The following is a 20,680-nucleotide window of genomic DNA, read 5'->3' on the forward strand; positions in this document are numbered from 1 at the left end:
GTTGGGCAGGGAGAGTGTGGTCTTACTTATTTTCTTGTGGCTGCCTTCCCATCTGGGCCTTCTGAGATTTTTACCTAGTAAAACCGAAACAAATCTGCCTGGTATCGTTTCCCAACATTGCCCTGAGCTCACTGCAATGCTTTCACGAAAGGAAAATTTATTTTCCTTCCAGGAGAAGAATAACCACAACACACAAAGGAATAATGTAAAACTATTTTTTTCCTTTATTGAAAATACATCTACAAGGTAATGCTTCTCAGTCCACACGGGTGCATGTACACACAGAGCCTGTGATGGGCTGGCGAGGGGGCATCCTAAAGGACTTGCTTTCCGTAAGAAATGGTTAGTATCAAAAAAGATCACACTGCCTAACAGAATTAATTGACATGATTAATTTCTGCCCTACTGGCGTCAAAAGGGACGTCCACGTACGGTGACTTTTGTAGTGTATTTCCCAAACCGAGCCTTGACAGGCTACTGCACCGCAACCAGACCTCTGTGCAAATAGAATGCTCGGGTCTATAAAAATATCTCTAATGGGGTACCAGAGGGTGCGTCTAGATTTCCAGTCTGTTAGCATAATTAAGTCCATGCTTCACCATTTTCAATCAGAAACTCAGACACAGATGGTATTGTCTGACAGCTCCCACTCCACGTCCTTGAGTGGATATCCCTTTGGGGGGTGAAAAATTAATCTCTAAACCTGGGAGCTGCCTCACCCGAAACCAGTGCCCCTGCGGTTTTTTTTGTTGGAGTCACATTGGCAACATCTTCGTGCTGATTCATCCTCCACCACTTCTTTCAGGGACTCAGAGAAAACAAAAGCAAACCCCACTCCGGTTGAAGGTTTTGAATGATTTGGTAAGTAGAATTCCAACACAAAGAAGTATCTTGTTTCCCTCATTCTAAGAACTTTTGATTATAGTCAAAAACCTTTTCAAATAAGAGACCACCCACCCAGCCCACAGACCTCTATTAGAGAGAGCGCATTCATTTGACTTGTTTGAAATATATAAGGAGTAACCTTATATTTTGATATGCAGACTTCCTTGGGGAATGTTTTTGAATTGAAGAGAAAAAAGTGTTTCCAGCTTAAAAAAATAAACCTCTTTTATTAAAAAATTCTTCCTTAAAGATGACCTACATATAACCTTGGTGTTTTAAAATCCTCTCTTTATCACGTCAACCGCGCTTCATTCTTTCCTAGCTGGCTCTTTAGTGTTCCATAGTAAGACCAGGAGCACCCTTGCTAGTTGCTAGTCTTACATTTTAGTTTCTAAAAGTCTATTGTCAGTTGAGGAGTGGTGGGAGACATCCTTCCCAGAGCAGTCCAGTAGAGGGTAGGAAGAAGGGAAAACTTCCCTGCTGGGGAGAAGTGAGTGAAGAAATTGTGAATCTTTCCACTCCCAGAATGGCCTCTGGCCTGGTGACTTGTACAACTGACATTTTGGACACAGGACCTAGTAAAACACGCCGCCATCCCACCCTTACTTAGAAGTGTTCATTTCCAATAAAGCCCTTTCTGAATGTCCCATCCTTCATGGGACGACACGTGCCTTTGGATGTTCCCAGGAGAAATCGAGGACAGACTCTTGCAATGATGCCACAGGACATTGGGCTACCAGAGACCACGGAGGCATTTAGTGAGCTCACCCATTTGACAGTTGAGGACACTGAGGCCCAGAGATAAAACCTAGCTTGCCTGTGGCCACGTGGAAATTTCACTTTATGTACCTGCTCAGAGCTGTGCTAGGTGTGTATTCATATTGTCCTGCTGCTAATAAAACAAGAACACACATCAGGACCAGAAGGGGAAGACACCCCCCATCCAACTGTTAACTGATGGCAGTCTATCAAGTTGTGTTGTTTTGATACTAAAACTGAAGTGTGTTCTAAAGAAATCCAAAGAATTCTAAATTCTGAATTCAGAATTCTAAATTCTGAATGTTGATTTAAATGCCTGTTTTTAGCCTACTATTTGTTTGGCTCCTTAACTTATAAAAAATATCACATTTACAGGATTGTGTCACATGAACTTGCAAGACCTGATCAAGACTACTTTTGATCTCAGTACCTTATTATATAGATAAGACTAAATGAAATGACTTAAAACTTTCAAATGTGGGATGAAAACTATACATTTTGGCCGCTGCAAAATCCTCCCTTGCTTTTGGATGCAGACTTTCAAATCCTGTGACAGTTGGGAGGAAAAGGGGGGTGAGGGGCTTACTGAAGAGAAGGAGTTGGAACGAGATGGAAGCATTTTGTTGTGGTTTTCAAATGCCTGGTGCTCAAGAAAGCCATTCTTTCTGTTAGTCTACATCTTGGTTTCACTGTCGATGGGTTTCTCAGTTTCGCTTTCCTGGGCGATCAGCTGATAGGGTTTCTTCATTTCATTTTCTTCAATCACTGAGTTACCCATCTCGGCATCTTGGTTCTTCAGTTCATGTCGAGACAAATGCTCAACAATGCCGGCCCCCAGGGAGTCTCCCAGCACATTGGTGGTGGTGCGGAGGCGGTCCCTGGGGAAGGGCGGGAAGAGGGACAGTGAGGCTACCATGAACAACATCATGTGATGCCAGCTCACCTTCTGAACCCCCGGGGAAGTATTCGGAAGCATCTCCTAAAATTCTACTGGGTGTACCCTCCAAATGCATCATTAAATAACAGACACATAACCTTTATCATAGCAATTATTACAAGTGACAAGGACATACAAAGGACTAAATTTCAGTTACTAGTTAGAGTATTACCAGCTGGGGGAATGACTCTCCCTTTCTCCTTTTATTTAAAATTTCTATTCGACTCTCTTTCCTCAACTCTCCTTTCTTCACACCGGCTCTTCTCAAAGTGCGGTCCAGAGACCTCTGGGGACCCCTGACATCAAAACCATTTTCGTAATAATGCTAGGATGTTATTTGCCCGGTTTACTCTCAGTTCCTCAGGAATGTCTAGCGGAGTTCTGCAAAGACGATGATGCAACACAAAAGATCCCACGACGGACTGAATACAGAAGCAGCTGGGAGCCTCCATCTGTCTTGTATCAAGCCAGATAGTAAGGTGATTTACAAAAATATAAACTGGCATCACTCTTTTCCCTAAATTTTTGGTTTGGAAAGTAGTATTTTTTTCATAAAAACGTTATTTTGACAAGTATGGGATTTATTATTATACCTCATAAATGAATTCAACATTTAACAATTTCTAAGTTTTTCTAATATGGTAAATACTGATCGATACGACCTAGATAAATGTCTTTTGGTCCTCGGTAGTTTTTAAGTGCAAAGGAGCCCTGAGACTGAACTCTGAGAAGCCCGGCTTCCTGCCGTAGAAGTCCTCCCATTAGCTGCGTGTGGACCACGGGCCAGACAGTGACTGTGTGCTCTCCTCGCACCTTAATCCTCACAGCACCACAAGGAGGTGGATGACATTATCGCCCCCGTTTTGCAGAGGAGAAAACCAGGGTGGCTGGGTGACCTGCCCATGTCACACAGGGCTGTGATGTAGATGCAGGCCCAAGTGGCCCTGGGAACTCCTGCTGATTACCCCCACCCCTGGCCCTTCTGCCTTGGGCACACTCTCGGGCTCTTCCTCGTGGTCACTACATTGAATGTAGTCATTAGATGTAGTGAAGTCACAACATATGTTGGCTCCGGCATCTACTGTGTCCTTCTAGGCATTCACTTTGGAAATCCTGGGCAGAGATTTATTTATTTTTGCAAGTGGGTGGGAACTTAAGAGGGAAAAAAGGCAGAGAATGTCAGCTGGAAGGGTGAGGGGGAAAAGGGCAAAGGGATGGGCCCTAGAGGGTACTTTTTTGAACCTTCCTCAGGGCCAAAACTCAACCCACTCAGGAGGCTAGCTCTCTTCTGTCTGCAGGGGCTCCCTGCTGGGCTCGGAGGGGAACATCTGTGCCATGTGACGCCTTTGGAATGGGAAGCACAAGGAGGCAGGGCTAGAGCCAGCGTGTGAGGCCTGCAGTTCCGTCCTAGCCGCTCTGGGGACGTTGTGCAATTCAGACTGGCCTTGCTGAGTGCCGTTGGCTTTGCAGACCGGGTTTCCCAATCACCGGATGGCTTTATGGAGTGAGAGGTGTAGCAGCCAGATGCATGTGCCCCGCAGGCTGATAAGGGAGTGAACGCACATGGCGCCTGGGGCTTGGTCTCCAGATGAGGGCGGGATCAAGCAAGAAAGACAATTTAATTTCTGGCCCAGCTGCCCCTCTTTGTGGAGGCTTTTTGGCAGGCATGGCAGGCTGCGTGGTGCCCTAGAATGGCAGAGGGGCGCCCAGTGACCGGGAGCCCAGACACAGCCCAAGCATACTCACAGGAACCAGTCCACTGCAATGATGAGTGTGATGTCGTCGGTGGGCAGGCCCACAGATGTCAGCACGATGACCATGGTGACCAGACCCGCCTGAGGAATCCCAGCTGCCCCGATGCTGGCAGCCGTCGCTGTGATGCTGTTCAAAGAAATCCCCAAACAGAAAACATTTGTACAAATCTCCCCAAATAGAAAGTACACCCTGCAAACACACACAGTGCAATGTCTTACCAGATTAACAGAAGAGGATATGCTTTAGAAAAATGTGAGACTGTACAAAACCCCACCAAACGAATAATCATACTAACTAGTATTGATTAACTGCTTATTAAGTGCCACCTGACATGCTGAACATGGCTTATCTCATTTGCTCCTCACGACACCCCTCAGGAAGTAGGTCCTACTACGACGGCCCTTTCTAAATGAGGAGACTGGTGGCTACACACTTTTTGCACACCTGAAAATTCAGGGCCCGGCACAAATAACGCCCCTTCTTTTTATTACAAAATCATAAGCATGGGCCCTGCTGGACCCTGCGTTTTGTAAGGTCTAAAACACTGTGTAGTTCAGTAACAACTTGCTTCTAATAACTCCTACGTCCAAGTAGAGGATTGTGTGGTTAATGAGGTCAGAAAAATATCAGATTTACCAACTAAAAAGCAAAAGGATCATGAACAAATTTCTGTAGCACCGTAAGTATTTTTTATGGAGTAAGTGTGGGCCTGTTTTGTCAGGCACCTACCCTATCTGGGACTCCATTTGTTACATACCTACTTGATAGGCTCAAAAACAGTCAAGTATTTCCTAGATCTAAGGTATTAATAAAGTAACAGGTCTGGGGAAGAGACTGTTTGTAGGTCCCTCACGCTGTCCCCTCCCACGGTAATGGACTTTGTAGCTGGTGTATAGCTGCAGAATGAGGGCAACGTTTCCCAGTCTCCCTTGGAACCTCTTTAGACAAAGTGCTGGCCAATGAGGCAGGAGTGAAAGTGATCGAGCCGGTTGCAGGCCGTGCAACTCCTCCTCTTCCCTAGGGCTAAAATTTGGAGATGGTGACCAGCTCTGCTGGACCATCTGGGTGAGGGTAACACCCCAGGGGTCGCGGAACCACGAGCTTGGGAGCCGCTCCACATGAGAGAAACGCAGTTTGGTCTGACTGAAGTCACGGTTGTTGTTGGTATTATTTTTTCACTCTGTCACATGCAACTGCAGCTCAGGGCTTTTTGACTTGAGTGTCAGGGCCTGTCTGAGAGCAGCTTACAGAGAGCCAAGGCACTGACCTCCCGACCCCAGTGTGGCCAGGCTGGGCCTGGGGCTCCTGGAGCTCCCAGGCCCGTCACCTCCGGCCATGATCGGTTTCTAACAGGACATTTGAAAGTAACCGATGGCACACACACACTCATGTGTGGGAGCTGGTAGAGATTTAAAAAGATTAAAGTGACATAAAGACCCAATGCAAGGCATAAATCTGAATTTGATCTTGGTCTAGGGGAAAAAGCTATAAAAGATACTTTGGGGAAATTTAAATGTCTAGACTAGATAGATATTCTGCAAGTATTTTTAAGATTCTTACTATTGTGGTTGTGTAGAAGACTATCCTTATTCTTAGGAGATGCATGCTGAACTGTGTACAAGTGAAATGTCATGACAGGGGAGGGAGACAGCGAGAGAGAGAGAGAGAGAGAGGCAGGGAGAAGGGGGGACAGAGAGGGAGGAGAGGAGAGAGTGAGAGAAAAGGCACAAAAGTGGTAAAATGTTAACGATCGTTGGATCTGGGTAGAAGATATTTGTTGTAATATTCTTTCAACTTTCTTTTTTCCCCATTGTTGTTCAAGTACAGTTTTCCGCCTTTCCCCCCACCCCAGTCAACTTTTTTTATACGAGACAGTTTTTATAATAAAAAGTAGTGAAGGAAATCTGACTTATTTTGATCTCCAAAATGAACTGCTAACAACACTTAACACACACACAGTGATGAGCAGGGTCCGATCTGGACTGAGGCTCCAGCTCCCCTCTGCAATCCCTCGCCGGTCTGTGTGCAGGCTGACGCTCGGAGGGACGCTGCCCACACATGCGCCTGGAGGCGGGCGGGCCCTGTGAATTCTCAGGAAACCAGCAGGCAGTGGTGGCTGCCTCTGAGGGACACTAGGTGACTAAGGGAAGGTGTGGGGGGAACCACCTTTCACTAGACACCTCAAATGTAACAGCTAAAAAAAGAGTCCGCAGAAATCAACTTCTCAACCTCTCTGGTCAGCGTGGCCTGTCATCTACTTTATACCGCTTAAAACTTAACCCAGAAGAACACATTAACCTAGTTTTTCAAATATAGCTTTATTTTCTAATATTGCCAATAAAAGCTAACATATTTTAATGCCTTTTAAAATTCAAGGATAAACTAACATTTTTTAAGAAGAGAAATAGCCATACCATATATTCTACAGAAAGACATTTCTATTTCCCTGTATTTCTTCAAAGAGAAAGAGCTAGATGTATTCATGGGTGATATACTGCTAAGTAAGTCAATCAACTGGCACTCACTATGGATGGTATGATTCCATGAATCACAGGTAAAGGTGTGTGTGTGTTTATGTACAAGACAAGGTCTTTCTACCCCAAACATCATCAGGGATCACCTGTGGAAGGATGGGGAGAGGTGGCGGCAGGCAAGTTTCACTGTTCACCTTATGGTTTCTATATTATTGGAATTTCATTATTAATTAATGTGCACATCTATAATTAAAAAATAAAAATCTAAATATCAAAAAATCAAACCATTCCCACAAACCCCAACCTCCGAATTATGTATGAGCCCTTCCTCACCACTTTCTTCCCCAAATCCCTGATCACCATCTCATCGTTTACAGTGATTCTTAAGAGAATATTGTGCAGGACTTCCCTTATACCTGATTGTAATAATCTGTCCAAAGTTCAGCTCAAAGTTGTTAACTTGAGCGATGAAAATGGCAGCCAAAGCCTCGTAGAGGGCGGTCCCATCCATGTTAATGGTGGCCCCGACCGGGAGCACGAATCTGGTGACACGTTTGTCCACGCCATTGTTCTCTTCCAGGCACTTGAAGGTGATGGGCAGGGTGGCAGAACTGAGGACAGGAACACAGGGCATGTCAGCTGACCGTCCCGACAGTGCCGACCGTGCCTGCGTGCTTGGTGGTTTGCACAGAGAGTTCCTGCCTTTAGAGGGAACTGAGTCAGCACATAAGGAGCAGGAAAGCATGTGGGCCCCTCCCTGGGTCATCTGGCACTGCCCCTGCTTCTGGGTTCCTCTGTGAAGCACCCCTCATCGTTATTTCCCCGTCACAACAGCCAGTGCCCAGTGACTGCCGTCTGTCCCTCAGGCAAATGTCAGCTGGAAGAGGGAGAGGATGGCGTGCAGGGAAGGAGAGTTGATTCCCACTCTGCATATAACCAGGCGTTCCTTGACTCCCCAACAAGTCTGATTAGCATCGGAGGTGCCAAAGGCAACTCTCACACCTGGAAGTTTAAGTTTCCCCTCCCCCCACCAACATGTCTTGTTATTCTGAACCTGAGGGCTCTGGTTCAAAGTCATGTTTGAGTCACATCTTGTGGATCGGAGTAAGCCGCACAGACACGTACCTGGAGGAGGTTCCTAGAGCTGTGATAAGCGCTTGCAGCAGCCCTCCTATGAACACCCAGGGGTTTTTCCGAGTTACAAAGAAATACAGGAGGGGCAGGACGATGACGGCGTGAATGAGTAAGCCCACGATGACCGTCAAGGTGTACATGGCCAGCTGGCCTCCAATCACGCCCATGTCTTCCATCTCGACAATCTTCCCTGCAATCAGGAAGAGGATGCCCAGGGGGGCGTACCTGCGTGGAAGCAACACAGGCACGGTGGGATGTCTACTTGCCACAAGCTCTTCTACCTGCAGAAGTTACCCCGTGGTGAGAACAAGGCAAACAGCTGATTTCCAAACTTTCCTGCCCAGGATACTGTTAGGACTTGGGAACTTCTTTCTTTTCTATTTTTAAATAGAAACTTAGATATAAATACTGCAGAATCAGGTTTTCTTTCCACACAGCCTTTCTTTAGGTCACATTTGTTTCCCCCTAAACCGGTGAGAAAAGACAGGTGTGGAGGTTTGGTCACCCACCTCTGTTTTTCTAGACGGCTCTTACTACCCCTGGGTCCTGTTTCTGGACCTCAGATGCCACCCACAGCCCTGCCTCCTGCTGCCCTGCCAAGGGCTCCGAGCCGCCGGAATCCACCAAAACGACCTTCCCCACATCAGAGCTTGACGCCCAAGTCAATGCGATGTCAGTGCTTTAGATCTGCAGTCCGCTCTCTTGTTCAAGCACCACTTTCATTTTTCCCCATGTTACACATGACTTACAATGTGACCTAATAGCAGTCTTCAAATCAACTCTTTCATTTAAGTAAATTTCTCCTAAGAGGAAATTTGTTACAGTGCAAGTGGAAAACTAGTACCGTTTGCCATAAATAGAAGGCAACCATAAAATAAACTCAGAGCCATTAAAATTAATAACGTGCATGTATGTACTAATACAGTCAGGTTACAGGTGTTCTAATTAACTCATCATTACCCACAGGCTGTTACTGCCATTAGTGATCTTTCCCCTGCAGACTCGGCAAAAATGAAGGACTGAGACACGAAATGACTTGTGCATGCTGAGACAACCCTGTTGGTTAAATGCCCCACTGCCCAGCATTCAACTCCCTGCCTGGCATGTGCAGCCAACGACATCCAAACTCACATTCCCAAAACCAGAGAGGCCGTTGCCCTGGTCTGCTGGAAACTGTGGAGGATTTATTTCAAATAGAAAAATACAATGCTGCTTTTAAAAAGTCCTTTAAAAACACGAGCCAGGAAATTATAAGAATACCTGTTTGCAGAAATGTAATAATTCAATGTTGAATGTGCAGGCAAAAAGTACAGCTAGAAATGCTGCATGTGAGGCTCATTCAGCAAACCTTGAATGGGCTTCTTTCATGAAAGAGGTGAAAGGTGCAGGCAGTTTAATACCATGAAGATAAATGTCCACTTTCAGCCCTGTTGAGAGTTCAAAGGAGGGTCCCCAGGATTCCGCTTGGGGGCTCCTGCGGAGACTATATTTTGATCCGTCTTCATGCCCAACTTTTCGTATCTGTTTTGTACAGACTTCTGAAAAACGAACTTCTCTGGGCTTTGGTGGCAATAAAGACAAAGAATATTTTGAACCATGTTGCTGAGCATTTTTCTTAGAAATGGATGACTTCCTGCCCCAGGTGCCTGGAATGGGTCTGGATTGGAAATGAAGGCTAACCAAGCGAAAGGGCTCTCCCCCTACTGCAGGGAATTTACTTTCCAAGGTCAATGCCTCTCTTTGGATTGAGTCTTCCCTGTGTCTCCTGCTCTTGACTTTATCTGAAGGAACTTTATCCTAAGCTGTAGCCTGGCATTCTCTATGGCTTCCCTGGAGGGCTTCAGGCACGCCACAGAACCACACTGGATCTCTTTCTTAGGGTTCAGACAGGGGAGGGCAAGCGCAGTCTTTCTGGTGGTCCAGGGCCCTTGCATTTGTTTCTCCTGCTACTCAGAGCGCTCTTCTCCCATATGTTGTATGGCCAGCTGCTCCTGGTCTTTCAGGCCTTAGCAGAAAAGGTTACCTCCTCAGAGGCTTTTTCAAGGCAAATTTTGTGCCTCCTCCCCAGTCACTTTTTATCACGTCACATCATGTCACATCACATCACATCACACCTGCTGTTTTACTTTTTCCACTGCACTTGTGACTAAACCATATAGTTGATTGGGTTTTTTGTTTATTTTGTTTCCCTTAAAAGGATGTAAGATCCAGGACATCTTCCATGTTGTCTTCATTGCTGTATCCATAGAGCCTGGCATTATATGCTGGGTGTATAGTAGACACTTGATGAATATGCCTTAAATAAAAAACTAAATAGATATGAAATGGAGGAATGAGGGATAGGATCCCATCAGCACAGAGGTAAAAGAATTGACGCCTTTCGAAACCCAGGAAGCAAATTTATTGAGAGAGGTGTGCAGGTAGGTTTGAGACCACTGTCAGCCCAGAGAGTCATTCATTTTCCTGTGCTTACCAGAAGGAGATCCTTGCAACAGGCCTCACTGCCCGGGGCATCTTCCTCAGAACAGAACACAGGTCGATGGTAACAAGCACCTGGTATACCACACATATGGCAAACGGAAATACATACCACATTATCACCGCTACCAGTCTCATGATGGCTTCATTGAGAGAATCAAAGAAGTCTTTCAGGGCCTGTCCCTGCTCCTTCATGTTTCCAATCACCAAGCCGAAGCACATCGAGAAGACGACGAGGCCCAGGGCATTGACCCCATTCACTGACCCTGGGACTGGGACCATCTCCTCCGTGATCCGCGAGAGCGTCTGCATGGCCTCGGACACGTTGTTCATCACGGCACCCACGAGCGTGTCGTTGGGCTGGGCGGGCGCCTTAATGCTTCTCTTCTCATAGTTGGTTTTAAACTTAAATAGAAAAGGCACAATGTGGATTACAAGTAATATTTTTTCCTTCTTTGTACTTTTCTGTTGTCCAAATTTTCTGTGATATACATTACTCTTCATTCAAATAATAGTGTTATAAAAGTATCATCTATCTATCTATCTATGTATCTATCTATCTATTACCTACCTACCATCTAATCTGTGACAAACCTTATGACTTCCTAAGCGCACACACATACACACACTCACTCACATATATATAACAAATCACAGTAAGAATGCCACATCTGGTTGAAGATGCTTGACTGCACACACACAGGTGCTTTTGCTTTGCTCTGGAACCCTAATAAAATGAGTGCAATGGACTTTAAACGTTCAAGTACCACACTGATGCTGGCTAGTAGTACTCAATAACAAAGCCCTTCAGGGAATAGACTTAGCTGGAAATTTCAGTGGATATTAAAAATGTTAACTCTCCGGACAATGGTCTTTAAGGCATTCCCAATAGTATTAGTTCTTAAGAAGAGGGGCTTGATTAATAGTTGATCGACAGCTGACCGCCCGCTTCTCAAGTCCATCGCGGCGTTTCTGTTCTCATTCAAGAGACGGCCTTTTCCCATAGATTCTATGGAGATGTCCCAGACAGGAGTATATTACTGAGGCAAAATAAAACAATCAAACCCATCCCTCTATGATTTTAATGCAAGTAGAACCCCTGGCCTCCATGCTGATTGTAAAGCATCAGAGACAGTAATACACGGACCCTGACCGGATCTGGAGAGTAGGGGACGAAAGCACAGCTGTACATGCAGTGCTGGGCCATTTCTTCACCGAGGATAAATGGGAGACTTTGTTGTCCAATAGGAAACAGATTACTCCCGAACATGGACATGGCCAGCTATCAATACCAAGGGCATAGCCCCGAACAGTCAGTGGTACTGCTGGTAATTTCAAGTAACAAAGAAACTGGCCCCTTGTTGTTTACTATTCTGGTCAACTCTCAAATCTCTATTCCATTAAAGTGTTTATGTATTTATGGATTGTCTTGGGTCAATTTTCAACCTTGATTAGCATTTCCTCTGCCGCCAACTGTGTTTCCTTAGACACAGTTTATAGCCTGCACAGAAATTGCAGCTGCTTGTGATTTCTGATCTAAGACAAATAGATCTGGGAAGGTCCATTTGCTTCCCCTTCAAAATCCTGTAACTGCCACCCAAAACCAAACACAAGGAATCTGTATGAGTCTGTACTTCCCCCAGTGCTGCTGGAAATCAGCACTTCAGTGTCACCCAGAGCCAGCTGGCTGACTGGAATAGCTAGCCCCATGGTGCTGGGGTTGGCTGGTCAGACTGAAAAGGGTTTATTATTTGTGGTTACAGTTGTTTTTGAATTAAAAAGTTAGGTTTTGGCCTCTTAGGCTTTTTTTTTTTTTTAAATAAAGAAAGGATTCTGTTAGAACAGGAGTCTCCAAACTCCGGGCCTTGGATCTGTACCGGTCCAGGCCTGTTAGGAACCGGACTGCAGAGCAGAGGACGAGCTTGAGTGTAATGCACTTGAATCATCCCCCAAGCCATCCCCCTCCCCCACCCCACTCCCCATGGAAAAATAGTCTTCCACGAAATTCCCTGGTGCCAGAATGGTTGGGGTCTGCTGTGTTCAAATTTTGCAGTGTGTGCATGTATTACCTATCAAAAGTGGTCAATAAAATGTTAAAAACGTGGGAACAAACAAATGGCGGCTTATATGTGTTAACACTTGGTCTTCCATGAGGTCGGGGGTGGTCTTGTTTGCTCCACACATCCTAAGCAGGAAGGTTAGGGAATTAAAAGAAGGGTGAAATGACATCATCTAGAAAAATGTTGGGGAGTTACTATTGAACCCAGGAAGTCTAATTATTTCCTTGTAATATCTGGGCAAGAAAGCTTTTTTTTTATTCAAGTGACATCAGAACGGACTTTACCAATGTTATCCTCTAATAGCAAAATATATTTGCATCCACAACACAGAGAGCCACGAGGTGCTTGGATATATGGGGGGCTCAGAGGACCTGGATCTCACTATAGTCTCTTGGCAGGGGTCTCATCACCATGGGTACCCCTTTCTGGAAGCAGACTGTTGGAGCAGGAATTTGGAGTCAGGAATGGATTTGAATCTGGGTCTGCCGGTTACTCCTAGGGAGATCTCGTGCCCGTTACATGCACGGTCCCTCTGAGGTATCACGGATGAGTTGCCTCATCAGTGAAGGGAAGACAGTGACACCCGTCACACTCATGTGAGGGACTGAATATGATGTCAGTGTTTGGCACACCGCTGGCGTTCAACACACGAAGATGCCTTTGCTTTTTGATATAGTTACCCCTTTAGAACGCACTTTTAAATAATGGCCCGCTGATGTTTTTGCATCAACGCAACGGTGGGTGTGGGGGCGGGGAGAGAGAGGAAGTCTCCTGATCTGGCTTCTTACAAATCAACAAAAATTCGAGAAGCTATTTGTATGTAAGACATGCAGCGTTTGGCAACTAACAGGCCTTCAGTAAGACCCACTCCTCCCTTCTAAATTCATTAGAAAACCTAATACTTTCCCTTCTGGTTGAGAAGTGCTTCTTATTACAGAGAAATGGAAAAAAAAATACAAAAAAGGGTTCCACTCAGTTGGACCTTCTGTTGGACACCAAAGAAGAATTACTAAGGTAAATTGGTAGCTATGGAGTGTTTACCTGTTTAAAGCAGGCTTCCACCAGATTTGGAGGGAACATATTCCTGCAAAGAAAATGATAGTTACTTATAAAAAAATTTCCCAAATAATATGTTATCTCCTTAAACACTTTTTCATTGTGCTTATGGTAAAGACTGCATTGAACTAAGCAGCAAACAGAAAAATGAGAAAGGTTTTTTGTGGATTTTATAACTTAAAATGGGACATATGGCCATTCCTAACTGTGGTCCATGTAATTCATATTTTTCAGGGAAATCCCAAATTCAACTCATTTGTTTTCTTGTCAGAGAATGGGATTCTTTGTCCAGACATTGTCATTAAAACCTTGTTCCTTAGAAAAATCAAAGTAAAAATGGAACTATCTTTTGCCAGAAGCACTCTGGTTAATTGCAGTATTATTCCATAATGGTCACTTTGGTATTGTGCCATACGTCTAGGGACCAGATATGGCATTCTGAATTAAAAGTCACGGTTGCAGTATGGAATTTCATTCACAGAAAAGTCCTCCTAAAGGTCCGCTGGGGGATGGGACAGTGACAATGTACTACTGGAGCTTCTGAGGCTCCTCTGTTGACTGCTGGGAAGAAGGACCACAAAATTTGACCTTGAGTCCTGTGTAGCAAGATCTGTGACTTCCTCAGAGCAGTGTTTGAGTTTATGGTGGGGAGAGATAAGGAGCAACACTGTAGCTGGGGAGTCTCTAACCAGATGCATAACTTTGGCCAAATCATGGCACCCATTTAGGTCTCAGCTGACTCACCTGTTAAAGAGGAAATTGGATTAAACTTGCATAAGTGCTCCAAGATCGAAGACTGTGGGGACAAGGAGACATGACCCTGGCAGTTGCAGAGCCTGAAACTAGCAGTTGCATGCTGTCAAAGTCACACTCAAGGGCTGTAAATTCTTGTCCCTTTCTTCCTACTGCCTAGACCATCTTGTTTCCTTTTTCCTCCCACCCACACTCTATGGATCTGTTCCTATAAACCTCAACAGAAATGTGAGTTCTGGAGATCTCAGGATAGATGCTTAAGCCAAGTGATTGGGTGGGCACAGGTTAGTCATATAGTTGCCACTGGGACAAGGAAGGGCAGAAGGATCATCTAGACGCGAACGACAAGATCCCAATTCTTCAAACAAGGAGTAGAAATGATACAGAAAGAGAATGTAACAAAAAACTTCTAGAAGGAGATCTGACTTGGTTTGGTGGATACACAACACAGGGTACAGATGATGTGCTGGGGAATCGTGCACCTGAAACCCGAACACTTTGTAAACCAGTGTCAGCCCCCAATAAATTCAATAAGAAGGAAAAAATACTTCCAATTCAAACTATCTGAGGATAAATAAAGTTATGAAAAATGGTGAGAATCCTTAATGAACTGTACGAACTAAATAAAAACATACTGGGTGACAACTTGATATGGAATTTTATAGGGTAGCTTGTTACCTTCGGGTCATTGCGTTTGACTCCCTGAACAAGGCTTTCAAGAGGAGGCTTTGTGGGGCTGGGTTGAGCTTACATACAGGTGGTACAAAGTCACCTGTGGGAGGAACTGAGAGGTGTAGTCAAAGAGACCCTTTATTCCTCAAACCTCTCTTGAATCTACGTGAAATCAAGTCCCTAGAAGGAGTTTCTTTCAGATGATCAGTGAGGATTCCTTTAGGGTTGGTGTGTAGGATTGGCAAACCAGCCACTTTGCAAGTAGGTTGTAAGGATGTGAGGAAAGGGCTGGGTTTGGGGACGACACGCTGGGTGGGGCTACGCTGTGGGCGGGGGATGCTAAGCAGGTGGGGAATCTCGAGCCTGTGCAGGGATATATTCCATTTGCCCTTCTAGATCCACTCTTCACTCTCTCTGTGTCCTGGGGGGGCTGACCCCTTGGCCTGCAGCCTGTGGGTTCTCTTGCCATATGGCTTCCTGTTGGGTTTGTATAGTGGGATGCTCTGAAAAATCACAGGATAGGAAAGAGAGAAGTGATGTTCATACCCGCCCAGCTCTCTCTCTGACAGGTGGAGCAGCTGCTCCTTCATTCCCTCCAAACTACAGCCCTGGCCTCTCTCCTCAGGGTCTTCTCCCAAGGCCACAGCTCTTCCTGAGTACCAGTGGCAGCTCATGCTTTTACCCCTCGGAGCTAGGAGTGGTAATGAAATAGCTTCCTATCGCTGCTGGTCCTCTGGTACCTCGCTAGCCCTTGCAGGTTCCCTTAATCCTCCTTGCACTGTTGCAAGCCCTTTTCAAAGATCTTTTTAAAAATGCAGTATGCCTCCTGCCAGGACCTGACTGATGCAAGAGTGGAGAGAGCAAGCAGGAAGGTTCCAGATCCAACTTTGGCTTATGTCATAGTTCTGTGTAAGATTAACTCTATTATAAAGCCTGTTTCAATATTAGATAAGACTCAGTTGTAATCAGCATATGGTTTGTACATAAAACAATGCTAAAGAAACCATCCTTTAATCTTTTATTACTGATCTGCCAACTTCTATCTTCATGAATAGTACCAAAACAAAAAAAGACCTTAAAACAGGTATGAACAGATGATCGTAAAGTCCCTTTTGGAAAGAAATTGTTGTTTACAACTGAATCTGATTCAGATCACAAGTTCTAAATTAGAGGAGTCTAACGAACAGGTTGCACTAGAGTGAAAACTAGCCTTAAAGAGCAAGACTTGAGAAAAGTGAGTGAAGGATTGTAACTGTTCCAAGGTGAGTTGCACAGCTGAGATGAAAACTGAGTGATCAGTTGCTGAATCCTAGAAGCAGAGCTCTCAAAACTCATTCATATCCACTCCTTGGTCTTCTTACCACTTTCACATAAGAGCAAAGAATGGATCTTTGTTTTCATTTCTGTTAGGATGAAGTAAAGTTGAGACCCTCATTTCAAGCCCAGCAAAGCTGGTTCAGACTGGACACCATCCCCAGGATTCGATTAGCTCCCCCAAATCAGAAGGGCTGGGTGGTCAAAATATACCCAGAGGGATGGGCTTGCAAGGACGTACCTGATCAAGTCCAGGAAGGCATCTGCAGCTGTCACTTGTACAATTTTGCCTTCTCTGTGCATGTTTTCCTTTGTGCCCTTCCCAGGATGGATGATGATGACAATGATTATGCCGATCACCACGGCAATGATGGTCGTAGTCATGTAATAGACTACAGCTCGCATGCCCATCTTCCCTGATGCCTTACTATCTAGAGCCGCCATTCCTGGGGAAGGCAAACAGAAGGACATTTTCAGGAAGTCAGTCCAGGGAATTCTCCAGTGGAAGGTGATGGGAACCATATTTGCCCCTACACTTCCCTACCCACAGCCCACCTGGCCACAGGATTTTACACACAAGGTCCACAGGATTATGAGAACCGGGCAGCAAATGTAGTCAGAGCATCACGCAAGGTGAAAGGGAAAAGCCACAGAAAGGCCCTGCATCAGTGGCATTTGCAGACACACAGCACCTGTGTTCTGCCTCAAGAATGGATTTCACGTGTCTCCCTAATGATTTGAAAGGGCAATCAAGTTCTTTCCCAGATTACTACTAGTTGGGGGAGCTATGAATGTGAAGAGTAGTGTGTTGTGTGTGTGTCTGTGGACAAAGAGAGAAGCACTTAAAAAGCTTTCTGGCAGGATAATCTAAGCATTGCTCAAATCCAAGCACTGTGGCGACTCATACAGATGAACTGCCCTTACATTCTTTTACAACAGTTAGGATTTTATAAATGTACCGGAGAGCCCTTTTTTTAAAGATTTTATTTATTTTTAGAGAGAGGAAGGGAGGGAGAAAGGGGAACACTGATGTGTGAGAGACACATCAATCAGCTGACTCTCGCACGCTCCCAACTGGGAACCTGGCCCACAACCCAGGCATGTGCCCTGCCCGGGAATCCAAGCAGCAACCTTTTGGTTTGCAGGTCAGTGCTCAATCCACTGAGCCACAGCAGCCAGGGTGCAGAGTCCTTTTTTTTTTATTTTGTAAAATGTAAGCAATTATTCCCATTACCTACTGATTTATCTTCACTTTGTATTTCAGGCAGACATTGGGTTACAAGGGCCAAAGTTCTCAAATAGCTTCTCTGCTGTTTCATTTAATCTCACTTAATCAAAGCTTTTTCTAAAGAATTATTTGGATGGGGTGCTTCTCCTTCTCGTCCCTGCCTTCCACCACCTTATTCCCTAGGCCTGGAGAACCTCCTCTTGTGTTAAACATTTTCCTCCTCCTCATTTTCAGAGTTTACCTCAGGCAAGTTATCTTAGGAGGTATGACTTTTAAGATTTTCCTAACTGTTCTAGCAAACAGAACTTATCTCAGTGCCTCTGAGTGGAAAAAATGTAAAGGGCACAAACATCTCAAAAGATAAGATTATGGGCTTTTCTGTTTCATTAGCTTGTTCTTAGTTCCTTTTCTCTCTTCCCTCTAAAATGGTAAAATCCAATCATAGGAGAAAGTAGTTAATTTTACTACTTTCTTTACTATTCAGAATTGTGTTTCTAGAAATATATTAAAAGTTTGTATTTTATTTCAAGGATCAGTATCAGATTCTGATAATGGTTGAATGTTCAGGCTGTGACCTTGTTCCTGCTGAAATATTCAGAGGAAGGTAAAGTACTGAAAAAAACAGTGTCTATGACTGCCAGACAGCTGGCTGGATTTGCCCCCCAAATCTTAATACAATAGTAGTGAGCTTATGTGGAAATTGAAGCCATGATCTTCAGTTTATCATTTCATTTGTATTTGAATCATATCATTTTAATTTTCATATGAAGCACCACTTAGTACCTGATACGTTCTTTTAACCACAACCCCCTAAAAGGCAGATTAAAAAACAACGAAGTAACACTCCAAGGCAGGGGTGTCCCACATTTTGATGTCTCTGGGCCACACTGGAAGAAGAAGAGTTGTCTTGGCCACACATTAAATACACTGCATCACGTAATTATAAAAACATCTCACAATGTTTTGGGTAAATTTAGGATTCTGTACTGGGCCACACTCACAGCCGTCCTGGGCTGCACGCAGTGGCTGGACAGCCCTGCCTCAGTCAACACCGGAGAAAACGGAGCGGGAGCTTGAACCCAGGTCTTGTGTGACTAAGCTTGGTGTACTTTCTGCACCCCCTTCCCCCCACAAAAATGACTGCATCTCCTACAAACCAGGAGGCCAAGCCTGGCTTTAACGTGTGAACTTAGCTTCCTTTAGCCTTGCCTTAGGCTTCCTGAAGCTGAGGGACAAGTATCCTTTGTGGGGATGGCACCACTTCAACACGTCACCATTAAAAACGAGCTAATCTGTTTCCAGTGTCCCACCCCCATTTTCATCCTCAGGACTGAACCCCATCTCAAGCATATCTCGGCTTCCCTGTGCCTGAAGTGATTTCCTTTAGAACAGGCCCTCTCTTCCCCATCGTTCCCCGAGACCGTCACCGCTGATGCCCACCCCTCTTTGGTGGGGAGCCATGTGGGCACGGTGGTCTGGGTAGCTCTGCTAGTGGGTACAGGCAGCGGGATGTTCTTCCTCCCACTGCTTTCCTTCCCTCTTGCTTTCTACTGTGTGGGCTGTTCCGTCCTCCAGCTCTTCTCTGCTGCTCCTGCCCACTACTACCGACCTACAGCTAATCAGAGAGCACTGGAGCCAACGTGGAAGAAAAGAGGAGGAGTCTCCAGTCTCCCTCCCTCCTACAAAGGGTGGAGGGTGGGGTTATCCCAGAATCCACAGCTAAAGTGTGATTATCTCTAAGAAACCAAGTCCACAGGGGTTTAGTTTAATTTTTTAAATGAAAACCAACATGAAAGTCATTTCTCCCTACTTTCTAACTCCAAAAGAGCTGAAGACAACTATCAAGACATTTGTTTTAGCAGTGACTCCAGAAAGAGACCCAATAGTCAAATGAGATGCCTCACCAACCTCGACATACTGGCTTTTTCCCTTTGAGAGAGAATAAAGCAGCAGCTGCTACGGTTTCGAGGGGTGTGTGTGGGGGAGACATCTTCATTAACCAATTCTCCATGTAGGTCCTTCCCCTAACGGGGGCTGCTGCTCCACCTCTGTTCCTGGTACCCCAGTGTCTTCCTCCTCCCTCCTTCCAACCCTGACCATCCCCCTTTTCTCTGAGACAGGCTTGTAAAACCAAAGGGACCACCAGAAACAAGGCCACACACTGTCTTCAGGGCAACTGCAGGGCAGATGTGGCTAATCTGCCCACACACCAGGCCTGAGGCAGAATGGCCGTGACAGGAGAGAGCGGAGGAAGAGCTGGAGAAGGCAAAACCCAACATGAGTAGTGTGTCACTACCCCTCTCCCTTCCACTAACGGACCACCTCCTTTCCCCAGCCCTGTGAGAGTGGGGACAAAGCTCTACACCAAAGGTCGGAGTGTCTGGGGACAAAGAGAAGTACACAGTCACTGTAGAAAAGGGAACTAGTGCAGGAAATGTCCTACATGTCTGAAAAGGGGAAAGTTTGCTTTTTGTGCATTGTCACTTGAGAATTCATGGAAGAAAAGGGCGCGAGGCGGCGGGGGGATAGGAGATTTCTGGGGTGTCGGTGTTTACGGAGTGCGTCATGCAGCCAGTGTTCGCCTAAATGTGTGAAATGCATTCCAGAGCAAGTCATAAAGGTAACGACCTTCGTGGGTCTTCTTTGCTTCTTTTGATCTGGCCTTAGCTAAACTAGCCCCATTGAAGACACTCTAACATCTTTATCATGAAAATAATCTGTCAGCTTGAAACCCAAAGAAAGTCTATCTTGTACAGTTGTTACAAGTGCTGTCATTAGTCCTCCAATTACAGTGACATGTTTCTATGTTTCAATGTTTCGCGTATCTTTTTTTCAAAGATTTTATTTATTTATTTTAGAGAGGGGAAGGGAGGGAGAAAGAGAGGGAGAGAAATATCAATGTGTGGTTGCCTCTCATGTGCCCCCTACTGGAGACCTAGCCTGTAACCCAGGTATGTGCCATGACTGGGAATCGAACCAGCCACCCTTTGGTTCACAGGCCAGTGCTCAATCCACTGAGCCACACCAGCCAGGGCTGTTTTGCATATCTTGAGTTGAATTTTTAATGCTGGTTCACTAACTCACTCACCAAATTCTACCTGCAACCAATGGCGCATATTCATCTAATTTCATGAGAACGGGATATTGTATACTGGCGATACCACTTTAAAGATGA

The 20,680-nt window shown here is 45.2% G+C and overlaps 1 protein-coding gene across 1 annotated transcript in view; it reads right to left on the reverse strand.

The window, feature by feature from the left end:
- Window positions 1-201: 201 nt before the first annotated feature.
- Window positions 202-20,680, reverse strand: part of SLC1A3 (solute carrier family 1 member 3) — a 78,876-nt gene continuing 58,397 nt past the window's right edge. The window contains exons 4-10 of the mRNA XM_037129040.2: window positions 16,519-16,723; window positions 13,524-13,566; window positions 10,535-10,827; window positions 7,936-8,169; window positions 7,227-7,421; window positions 4,328-4,462; window positions 202-2,522 (exon numbers count right to left, since the gene is read on the reverse strand). Of these exons, the coding sequence (XP_036984935.1) occupies window positions 2,318-2,522; window positions 4,328-4,462; window positions 7,227-7,421; window positions 7,936-8,169; window positions 10,535-10,827; window positions 13,524-13,566; window positions 16,519-16,723 (1,310 nt within the window). The 3' untranslated portion in view covers window positions 202-2,317. The remainder of the gene's footprint in view (window positions 2,523-4,327; window positions 4,463-7,226; window positions 7,422-7,935; window positions 8,170-10,534; window positions 10,828-13,523; window positions 13,567-16,518; window positions 16,724-20,680) is intronic.

This window comes from Artibeus jamaicensis, unplaced genomic scaffold (assembly GCF_021234435.1).
Source record: "Artibeus jamaicensis isolate MK-2021 breed Jamaican fruit bat unplaced genomic scaffold, CSHL_Jam_final scaffold_369, whole genome shotgun sequence".
NCBI classification, from domain to species: domain Eukaryota; kingdom Metazoa; phylum Chordata; class Mammalia; order Chiroptera; family Phyllostomidae; genus Artibeus; species Artibeus jamaicensis.